This window comes from Rhynchophorus ferrugineus, unplaced genomic scaffold (assembly GCF_030347505.1).
Source record: "Rhynchophorus ferrugineus isolate W39M unplaced genomic scaffold, kcgeb_rfMv2 rfM1, whole genome shotgun sequence".
Lineage (NCBI taxonomy): Eukaryota > Metazoa > Arthropoda > Insecta > Coleoptera > Curculionidae > Rhynchophorus > Rhynchophorus ferrugineus.
This window is the reverse complement of record NW_027472580.1, coordinates 1,811,954-1,823,892: the sequence shown is the minus strand read 5'-3', so window position 1 is coordinate 1,823,892 and position 11,939 is coordinate 1,811,954. Positions and strand designations below refer to the sequence as shown.

Sequence of the window (11,939 nt, the reverse complement as noted above, 5' to 3'; positions counted from 1 at the left end):
AAATCGACATGTTTTAATTGTGCGAAGTTTGATTTAAAATTATTTTTGTTTCTAAGTTAAATCTTCTCATATTCCATGTAATAAAAAAAGGAGCATAATTAAATCTTCTAACCGACGGATATTTTTCGCATTAAACTACTAGAAGCAACTAACCGTAAACCATAAACGAGCTCGACATGAGTGGAAGGAACCGTTTTTTCGAAAATTAACAATTCACACTCTGATTGGCTCAGACACGTTAGATGAGCAGGCCACATATCTCACGGAGTTATTAGCTAAATCTTCTGATTTTATATTCATCAGACGGATAGGCCTTGATTCGGAATATACCGACAAACAATTAACAATCATTTAATTTTAGTTTTAATAAATACAGCTTTTTATAAAAATTTGTTTCCTCTGTGATAAGTTGCATAGCTAAAAATAAATAAAAACATATTGATTTAAGAGCTCACCAGCACACAAAATAGAGACAATATTTACCAACATTGAAACTCATGTAACAGGTCAATTGAAATGTCCCCGGCCTGGCACCTAGATGGCGCTAATAGAATTAATTCCATGTTTTATAGTTAGCCCTAACCCTCAAAAAATGCGTGTATAAATTTGACAGCTGTCGGATCATTAGTTTGTGAATTATAGCATTTTAAGTGAAGCAACTTTTGTTATTGTGAAAAAAATGGGTAAAAAGGATTTTCGCGTGTTGATAAAATATTGCTTTTTGAAGGGAAAAATACAGTTGAAGCAAAAATTTGGCTTGATGTCGATTTTTCGGACACTACCGCAGGAAAATCAACCAACAAGGATTGGTATGCTAAGTTTAGACATGGTGAAATGAGCACCCAAGACGGTGAACGCAGTGGACGACCAAAAGAGGTTGTTACCGACAAGAACATATAAAAAATCCACAAAATGATTTACACTCTAAAGATATCAACTGAATGTGTACACAATATCATTCACGAATATTTGGGTATGAGAAAGCTCTGTGCTCTGTGACGAGTTGAAGATTCCGATCAGTGTTTGAAGCTGATCAAGCTTAATAAATCCGAGTTTTTGCATGTGACAATAGATGAAACATGGCTCCATAATTTTACTCCGAGGTCCAATCGACAGTCATTGCGGTGGACTGCACACGATGAATCCGCTCCAAAAATATGGGAAAACGTTACAGTCGGCTGGCAAGGTTATACAGTCTGTATTTTGAAAAAACTGAAAAAACGTCTCACTATTAATTAATTATTGAGCTTGAAAATGGAAGGACCATCAACAGCGACTATTACATATCGTTATTGGGCCACTTGAAGGACAAAATCGATGAAAAACGGCCGCATTTACAGAAAATGAAAGTGCTGCTTCACCAAGACAATGCTCCGTGTCACAAGTCAGTGAAAACGATGGCAAATATACATAAATTGGACTTCGAATTGCTTCCTCATCCATCGTATTCTCCAAATCTGGCCCTCAGTGACTATTTCCTGTTTTCCACAAATCTCAAAAGATTGTGCTATAATCAGTGCATCACCTTTGAAGGGAATTATGTTGAATGTGCCAAAAATATGTTTTACTATGGTGGGCCGGGGACTTTTCAAATGACCTGTTAGAGGCTTGAGCTTTGAGCACGTTGACCAAAATACAACAATTTACTAAACCTGCTCTTCTTTTTTATAGCTACTTAATTGGACACTATTCCTATCATATGTAACCGTGCAAATTTTTTATGTTTGCCCTTTGCTTATCCTATTAATTTTTTCATCCGCTAAAACAAGTAACTTCTAATTAGTATTTTTCTTATTACATTGTCATTGCTCAAGATGTATAAAATTAATCGTTATAAAACGATCACTATTTAGTAATCACATAATATCTGAATGAGAATTTTCTGGTATGGTTAAATAACATTTAGATAATATCACATAATAACATGTGTATTATATGTGTTTCAATTTAATTATCAATGTAGATTTTAATGGAATATTTACTATTAAAATTACAATTAATAATTGCGTCTTAGTTAAGCTATGATCTTCCACATTTGTGTCCATAATCATCTGATTTTTCGAAAATACAAAGAGTAAACCTTCTTGCCCAGAAGCTTGATGTAGTAGATCATAAGAGGTCTTTTGAAGTTTACCATTGTTTACTTTTTAATACCATTTCTGCACTACAGCAGAATACCTTGATCCTCTAGTAATTTATACGCGTAAAACATGGTTACAGGTATGCCCATTTAAGTTCTCTTTCTATATTTCTATGTTTTGTGGCCTTCATGTTCTATTTACTCAATATTGATGATGCGAGAGAGTCTCATCAACATGAAGAAGGCAACAATTTTTTGAATATTGGAAAGGGGAGATAGTAAAAATTGTATGTTGGCTTGCTTCTTGGTTGGCTTCTGGATTTGAACAATAATTTTGGGAAAATATATTTGTTCCTGTTATACATATAATATTTATCGAATAATTATAGTTTATTAAAAATAATGTGTAACCATTTCAAGATTATTGGTGAAGAATCTCTAGGATATTGTTTAACAAAACATGTATATCCTTATTTAAAATGATTATAGTCCAAACTCAAAAAGTTACTGGTGTTATATGTCACATTCTGTATACGTCCAATATGCAGCGCTAAAACTGTCAAAACAACAATCAAACGTCTGACTGCTTTTGATATGGGGTTTCAAGATTTCCGAGTTCTACAGATGACACAGTTAAGTTTTCGATTAATAGTTCTTAAGCTAGTAAAAACACAAATCGCATACCATATGGTCAGGCCGAATATTTGAGAGCTATCCCACTCGGTAATAGCCGACAGACTAAGACGTGAACTAATAGTATTATTCGATTCATTCGAGCCCAATTAGTTCTGCTCTCAGATTTTCAGGTCGTTTAAAATTTACGAATTTATCTTGATGATCTACGTTCGCGAAGTACCGCTTAAGTGTTATGCTTTGGTACTCGGGATTTGGATTGAACGTTATTATTTTTTTTATGATTTTTTTGGTTAATTGCATACGGGATTTGATATGAATATTCATGAAGGAATAATAAAGAACGCAATTTGATTTGTATGGTAGTTTTCTGGTGATTTTTCTAACTCACGTAAAATAATTTTTTGAAACAAATTATTTAACAAGTCAATTGAAAAGTCTCTGGCCTACCATAGTAAAACACATTTTTTTGGCAAAATTAGTTTTTTTTTATTCAACATAATTCCCTTCAATGGTGATACAATGATTATAGCGATCCTCCAAGTTTCCGATACCATTTTTGTAGTACGATTTGTCCTTTGCTTCAAAATAGGCCTCAGTTTCGGCGATCACCTCTTCATTCGACGAAAATTTCTTCCCAACGAACATACTTTCGAGATCGGAGAACAGGAAATAGTCGCTGTAGGCCAGATCTGGAGAATACGGTGGATGAGAAAGCAATTCGAAGCCCAATTCATAAATTTTTGCTATCGTTTTCACTGACTTGTGACACGGAACATTGTCTTGGTAAAGCAGCACTTATCTTCAAAGGCAGCCGTTTATCGGCGATTTCGTCTTTCAAACGGTTTAATAACACTATGTAATAGTCGCTGTTGATTATCCTTCCTTTTTCAAGGTAGTCAATAAAAATTATTCCATGCGCATCCCAAAATACAGACGCCATAACCTTGCCAGCCGACTGTTGCGTTTTCCAATGCTTTGGAGTGATTTCATTATGTGTAGTCCACTCGGATGACTATCGATTGGACTGGAGTGAAATGATGGAGGCATGTTTCAGCCAGTGTCACATATCGATGCAAAAACTCGGGTTTATTATGCTTGATCATCTTCAAACACTGCTGCGAATATACATCTCTCAAAATACATCTATTTTAAATTAAAAGAATCGAAAAATCGTTTTATATTGTTTGTTACATGGTAAATTGTAAAAGGTATAAGTACTAACCTTTTAAGTTATTTGACATAAATTGAAATCAACTAATTTTTTGAAAATATACTTTTCACTAGATAACGTAAAAACAAAAAATTACATGAAAATGATATACCAATATTCGATTCAGGTTGAAGTTCTTTATAATTTTCGTTCTAGAAAGAAGAAAATATGCTCCAGCGATTTTCAATGTTCTATATATTCTTGTGCATTTTCTATATATATATATATATATATAGAAAAGTGCCATCATTTTAATCTCTTAAGTAAGAATCCAAGAATAAAGTTCTAAAATATGTGTACTTTGGGGTGAAATAAAAGGAAAATTCATGTTGTTAAATTGCTATAGGATTTATAATTTTTAAAATATGTGACTTACTAAACAAATAATTAAGAAATAAAATCCTTATTTTGGCACATTTTTTAGGTCTTGTAACTGAATTATGAACAGAGATATACATTACGAGAAAAGGATGATTGTGAACAAATACAGCAACATACCACCGTTTAATTTGAAACAATCCGACCAGTCCTCGAACGTATCCGGTAATATTTTTGACAATCCCGAAGCTAATTGCAATAATTGCTGCAAGAAACGACAAAAACATTTGCAGTAAGATTCATTTAAACTAAACTAAAGATAATTGGTTGATGTTCTGTTGTTATAGGTGTAAGATATCCAAACCTGTGAGTAATTTTGAGAAAATAGATACAGAAACGGATACATCCGAAAATAAAGTCATATCGAAAGTGATGCGAAACTTTCAGAAAGCTACACCATCAAGAGAATTTACTACCATTGACATAACCGAGAACGATTCCATTGAAACTTTATACAGGAAATCGAGTAATATAAAATTGGGTAAAAACATTCCTGGCCATAGATTAATGAAGAATCTGCTGCAAAACTTTGATAATGACGGTGACAAGGTTGCGACAGTGCAACAAAACAAAAAGAAAGGAAATTCGCCTAAAAAGAGTCACAACAAAACGAAAATAAAAAACAGGAAGCAAAACTTAGAACAAAACAAAATAACACCCAACGAAATTCAGACAAATACGTCTTCACACAGTGTTCATTATTCAATCGATAAAGATACGAGCACCACTGGATTAGTCTGGCCTCCTAGGTCGGTGGAAGTCATAAATTATTGTGGTAAAAATTGCTACAGGATACCGGTTTGTCCTAAAGAAGAAGATATTGATAAAATCAATTCGGAATCTTATAAGACTCGTCAAAATAATTCTAATGGAAATCGTAATTGTACTAATAATAAATGTGAAAATGTCCACAGAATCGAGCAACCGTAAGTTTTAGTAGATATTTCATGCATGTATTCTGGTCAGCAATATCTATTGGGGAAAATGTCAAGTATCAGGGTAAACAACTGTTAAAAAACCAAATTTGACTAGTTAATATGTTGATTTTTAAATCTATCTAAATAAATTATCACATGTCAGTTTAGTACTATTGAGTTATTTGATGTATACAGACACTAATATCATATCAAGACATAGCCCCCTTCTGATTACCACTGTCCAGATAAAGATGGGGAAAAGTAGTAGAGGAGGATGGAGAATATTTGTATCAATTTATATGGCACACATTTTTCTCAGTAAATGCGTTTTTGGAGCGAAAAGATTACCAGAATATATACAATCAGCAAATATTTATTTTCATATGTCTATTACAATCTAATCTTCACATCTAACATTTCCAATACCTCTCTGATTTGTGATGCTCCTTCGGTAGATTATTTTTTGTTTTTGTTCATACTTAAGTTGATAATTACAAAATTTTGCAATTAATATTTTGGGGTTTGCAGATTTCACAGGAGCAAATATTTACGTTCGTATTCATACATATTACGTATTTGTAGAAAAAAAGACATCCCAATAAAATCTGATAAACCCAACTCATCTCGTCAAAAGGAAACCAGAAAAAAACAACCCAAAACGCTAAAAGTGAAACAAAATAGTTTTGTTCAGATGCAAGTGGAGAAATTGAATAACGTACTGGGTATTGGTGATGGTAACAAAGTAAATAATATGAAGAAGCAAGACGATCTTCAGATAAACAGAACAAGCCAGCACTCCGATTACATGGACATGATAAACGCCGCTAGAAACAAAGTTCCTTGGATTAAAGAAGGACATCATTATAGCAACGGTAGATACTAATTATCAAAAAAAATACATATTATATTTACTTATTTTTTGCGCATATTCATCTGTTCTGATTAAGATATATTTGGTAACATTTTATTAGAAACCGTAACCAAATTATTTTACAGACAGCTTAATCATATTACTACATAGATATTTCTTAGCTGTTTGTTTTGAAAAAAAAACGTTTCTTGTAAATCAAGTGCTATATTGTGAACCTCTTTGTTAGGCCAAAAGTTGGTAATATGCATGATGATTGCCATGATATATTTTATTTCTAATAATACCGATTACTCACTTTGGAATATAAAATCCATACCACCTATGAGAAGTAACAACGGCCATGGGCCATACCTATCGCGAACCGACGAACCACGTCATAAGTAGTAGCGATAACTTAAAATCACAAATTGTCACACCAGTAACCCCGAAAGAACTATCCAATGAGATAAGAAGAAACAATTTAATAACAGCAGAAATCCTAAAACAACTGCCTAGAAAAGTCATAGTAAAGCTTATCAATATTATAGTCATAGTAAAGCTTTTAGACCGAAATATGTGCCTGTAGATTGGAAAGTGGAGGATGTAGTTATGAAACAAAAGCCTGGTAAACAACATAATTATGTCAAATCGTTTAGACCTATTTCTCTACTATCAGTGGTATCGAAACTTTTCGAGAAAATATTATTCAAGAGAATAAGTCCGATAATAAATCAACCTAACCTAATCCTACGATTTCGTATTCCGACAAAAACATTCAACAATCGACCAGGTCCACAGAATAACGGATACCATTGAGCGTTCTTTGGAAGAAAGACAAATGTGCTTTGCTGTTTTCCTAGACCTAGTACAAGCCTTCGATAAAGGGAGCAGGGTTTTATACATAAATTAAATAATTCACTGCCAAATAATATGTAGAGAAATTAACTTCATATATTTCCAGTAGATTTTTCAGAATTAAACAAGACGTATAATATTCTGAATTGAGAGAAATATAAGGTGAAGCAAAAGTCCCGCTACAATTTTGATTGCGCACCATCTTGGTTATATGGTATTTAGCTCAGTTTCGCTTTAACCATTATGTTGAGTTAACGTCCAAATTTTATTGTGGATAAATATACGCCACAAGAACGAGCAGAATTAGTGACAATATTTACTGAAAATAATCGTTCCATTATTGCCACTCAGCGGAAATTGCGTCAAGTATCCTGATCATCTAGTGCCTCACAAAACTACAATTTATCGTTTACATGTGAGTTTTCGACAGTACGGTACGACAGCAGATAGACCTCGATCTGGAAGACAACGGACGCCTCCTAACGCTGAAAATTTGGCTCTGGTGTGCGATAGTGTTGAAGAGTCTCCAGAAATATCAATTTGAAGACGTGGTTCCCAGTTACACATTTCTGCACGCAGTTTAAGGTGAATTTTGAAAACTGATTTGAAAATGTTTCCGTATAAAATTCAATTAGTCCAAAAATTGTTATCGAGAGATCCTGATCAACGAGTTGAGTACAATAATGCAATCCTAAGGCTGTCTGGTGAAATTGAAGCTTTTTCGTTGATAATGAGCGATGAAGCTCATTTTATTCACAGTGGCCACGTCAATAAACAGAACAGTCGGTTTTAGGGAGCAGAGAATCCTCAATTAACTCATAAAGCATCATTGCATTCACTAAAAATAGCTGTATGGTGTGGTATTCATGCTGGAAACATCATTGGTCCTTAAATTTTTGAAAATGACCAAGGTTTTGCAGTTACTGTTACTGCTGAACGGTACCAAGACGTCATTCGAAGCTTTCTTGTACCTGAAATGGAAGAGCAAGGCCTAGAGGATATGTAGTTTCATCAAAATGGGGTCACAGTAAACACAGCTCGTTCAACAATTGAATTATTGAATGACGTTTTTGCGCGAAGACTAATTTCGTGAAGTGTCGATTTAGCATGGGCAGCCAGATCTCTGGATTTAACTAACAGCACCAGACTTTTTTTGTGGGGTTTTGTAAAATTAAAAGCTTATGTCAATAAGCTCTAAACCATTCAACATCCTAATGACAATATTTGTCACGAAATTGAGGAAATTCAGTCTCAGATGTTGCAGGATGTCATGAAAAATGCCTTAAAAAGAGCCGAAAATTGCATAGCGAATCGCGATCACTATTTAGTCGATTTAATTTTTCAATCATAATAAGTAATAGGTAATCAAAATGGTAACGGGACTTTCGCCCCACGTTTTAGAAGCAGGAGTACCTCAAGGCAGCGCCCCACGGCCTATCCGCTATCTGTTTTTTACTAGTGATATACCAAAACTCAAAGGAATTACGATAGCTACATCTGAGAATAATACAATATTGTTAGCAGTGGATAAAAACCAAGAAGTATCCATAAAGATATTACAGGCAGCTCAATTTAATAACAGCAGAAATCTTAAAACAACTGCCTAGAAAAGTCATAGTAAAGCTTACCAATATTATACTCATAGTAAAGCTTTTAGACCGAAATATGTGCCTGCAGATTGGAAAGTGGGGGATGTAGTTATGAAACAAAAGCCTGGTAAACAACATAATTATGTCAAATCGTTTAGACCTATTTCTCTACTATCAATGGTGTCGAAACTTTTCGAGAAAATATTATTCAAGAGAATAAGTCCAATAATAAATCAACCTAACCTAATCCTACGATTTCGTATTGTGACAAAAACATTCAACAATCGACCAGGTCCATAGAATAATGGATACAATTGAGCGTTCTTTGGAAGAAAGACAAATATGCTTTTGTTTTCCTAGACCTAGTACAAGCCTTCGATAAAGTATGGCACCAGGGTTTTATACATAAATTAAAGAATTCACTGCCAAATAATATGTAGAGAAATTAACTTCATATATTTCCAGTAGATTTTTCAGAATTAAACAAAACGTATAATATTCTGAATTGAGAGAAATATAAGGTGCAAGGCAAAAGTCCCGCTACCATTTTGATTGCGCGCCATCTTGGTTATGTGGCGTTTAGCTCAGTTTTGCTTTAACCATTATGTTGAGTTAACGTCCAAATTTTATTGTGGATAAATATACGCCACCAGCACGAGCAGCAATAGTGACAATATTTACTGAAAATAATCGCTCCATTAATGCCACTCAGCGGAAATTGCGTCAAAAGTATTCCGATAATCCAGTGCCTCACAAAAGCACAATATATCATTTAATGAGAATTTTACTGCTATCGCACTGAACTGTCGAACGTGCTGTGAATGTGTCGGAATGTGGCTCTGGTGCGCGATAGTGTTGCAGTGTCTCCAGAAACATCAATTTGGAAACGTTGTTCCCAATTACACTTTTCTGCACGCAGTTTAAGGTTATCAATCCTAAGGCTATCTGGTGATAATGAAGATTTTTCGTGTAAATTGATAATGAGCGATGAAGTCTATTTCCTTCTCAGTGACCACATCAATAAACAGAATAGTTGGTTTTAGGGAACACAGAATCTTCAATTAATTCATGAGACATCATTGCATTAACTAAACAACTGTATGGTGTGGTATACATCATTGGTCACTATTTTTTTGAAAACGACCAAGGTCTTGCCGTAATGTTACTGCTGAATAGTACCAAGGCATGATTCGAAATTTTCTTGTGCCTGAAATTAAAGAGCAAAGATTAGAGGACATGTAGTTTAAACAAGATGGGACCACAGCACATACAGCTCGTTCAACAATTCATTTAAGGAATGACGTTTTTTCACGAAGGCTAATCTCGCGAACTGACGATATAGTATGGCCGGCCAGATCTCTGGATTTAACAGCATCAGAATTTTTATTATGAGCTTTTGTAAAATCAAGCGATTCAACATAGTAAAGACAGAATTCGTCACGAAACTGAAGAAATTCAGTCTCAGAAGTTGCGGGATGTTATGAAAAATGCCTTAAATAGAGCCGAAAGTTGTATAGCGAATCGCGGTCACTATTTAGCCGATATAATTTTTCAATCATAATAAAAAAAAAGACCAAATAAACTTTTTATGAAAACCAAACCTACTTATGTTTTCTTTAAACAAAGTAATAGGCAATCAAAATATTTTTATCCCACGTTTTACAAGCAGAAGTACCCCAAGGCAGCGTCGCAGGAGCTATCCTCTATCTCTTTTATACTAGTGATATACCAAAACTCGAAGGAATTATATAGCTACATTTGAGGATAACAGAACACTGTTAGCAGTGGATAATAACTAAGAAGTATCCATAAAGGGACTACAGGCAGCCAACGATAAACTAATAGACCAAACAATGGAGAATATAATTAAATGAGCTAACATCTGTTCCTAAACAGCTATGCTGTAGTAACATATGTAAATAGTGCTAAATATATAAAAATCGTAGAACGTCAACTGGATCGTCGCACTATTTAAACAGGATCAGTGATGCCAATATTCAACAGGATGTACTATATTCCATGGTGTTTATGTTAAAAATAATGGGTATATTTTATACTGTCGTAATGTTTTACAGATCAAGAATGGTCGGACGGTAGTGATGATTGTGTATCAACAGCTTGCATTAATTTCCCGAAAGAGACTAAAATGGCCATCTATCAACAACTCAATGATCAAAGACATCCGAAATCGTTATCTCAATTTGCCACTGTTGAAAATTTCAGACCGGCTGTGCCTTTGAGAAACTCAGTTCAACACTACGACGGTAAATATAAACCAGGTGTAAGTAATCTTGTTTCTAATTATACAATCTGCAGATTATCCTTGCCATACGTGTCTAATCAGACCACACGTTTCCGAGTCGAACGCGACCAGAAAATATATGGGAAACACGAAACTGAAAATTCCGATGCCGTGTAAGAAGAATTTGTTGTGTGATAAAGGAGACCATCACCATGGTCCATGTGGATATACGCATAACACGTTGAATAAAATTGTTCATTAAATTGTGTTACCTCTTGTTTTTAATTAATATCTTTGTTAAAATTCATACGTTTCTGTTTATCTTTCTTTCTTTGAGAATAACGAATATAGGTCTAAAGAAATGCGGAAACAATAAAAGATGGAAATGGTTTTGTCGAGTTTAAGGGATATCAAGAATAAAGATTAGTGTAAGCAATGTAGAAATATATGACAGTAATTTACTACGTGACAAAACTTTAGCGAACTACAGATTTGTAATTTCTACTCTTTATACATTAGATCGTTTATAGTCGTTGCCGACAATAACTCATCAGCCTTATCTTAATCTCTAGTGTAATAATACTTATGAATTGACACTGCTGATTTTCTAATAAATGCACCTTACTACACTACACTACACTACACAAGATCAGCTCTTCTCATGTTTCCTTGCGATTCTCTTAATTTCCTGAGTGACTGTCGGCATATGAAGGTATCGGTCTCAGTCTCGTGGAATCTGAGTTCACTTACAAAACTTCTCATGAGTATTTCTCTTATTATTTTGTTTATTATTTCTGTTTTATTATAGGTTCCAGTAGTTATTTGTATTATAAGAATTTATTATGTACAATTATCAGTACATGACAGTGATTTTATTCCAATTGACCAATATATTTTTGGTATATTTTAACTCCGGTTCATACCTTTCCTTTTCTATGTGTTTCTTCAATGCAGTTCCTTGTGGTACACCTGCTTTAGCTTCATTTATTGTTGAATAGGCTTCTTCTTGTCTGACTCTAAACATTTTGGCAGTAATGTAAGATTTTAATAGTTCAGTGTGTTGTTATGTTACATACCGTACCTTGTCGAATAATTTTGCTACATCTAAGAATATAGCTGAACATATTAGTTTATTTTCATAGGTCAACTCTCAGCAAATTTTTTTTTCTTTTTGATTCTATA

General features: G+C 34.0%; 1 protein-coding gene across 1 annotated transcript; it reads left to right on the top strand.

The window, feature by feature from the left end:
- Nucleotides 1-2,637: 2,637 nt before the first annotated feature.
- LOC143194439 (uncharacterized) lies at nucleotides 2,638-11,025 on the top strand. Its single transcript, XM_076401239.1, has 6 exons — nucleotides 2,638-2,712; nucleotides 4,351-4,536; nucleotides 4,592-5,230; nucleotides 5,804-6,093; nucleotides 10,591-10,779; nucleotides 10,832-11,025. Exons 2-6 carry the CDS (start codon nucleotides 4,367-4,369, stop codon nucleotides 11,017-11,019), a joined length of 1,476 nt encoding a protein of 491 aa, XP_076257354.1. The 5' UTR covers nucleotides 2,638-2,712; nucleotides 4,351-4,366; the 3' UTR covers nucleotides 11,020-11,025.
- The last annotated feature ends 914 nt before the right edge of the window (nucleotides 11,026-11,939 follow it).

Bases quoted from the DNA above. Each gene is read 5' to 3' on its own strand.
- LOC143194439 (XM_076401239.1), top strand. From the start codon at position 4,367: ATGAACAGAGATATACATTACGAGAAAAGGATGATTGTGAACAAATAC. The intron at 5,231-5,803 runs GTAAGTTTTAGT...ACGTATTTGTAG, and splicing joins GTCCACAGAATCGAGCAACC to AAAAAAAGACATCCCAATAA. The intron at 10,780-10,831 runs GTAAATATAAAC...TACAATCTGCAG, and splicing joins CTCAGTTCAACACTACGACG to ATTATCCTTGCCATACGTGT.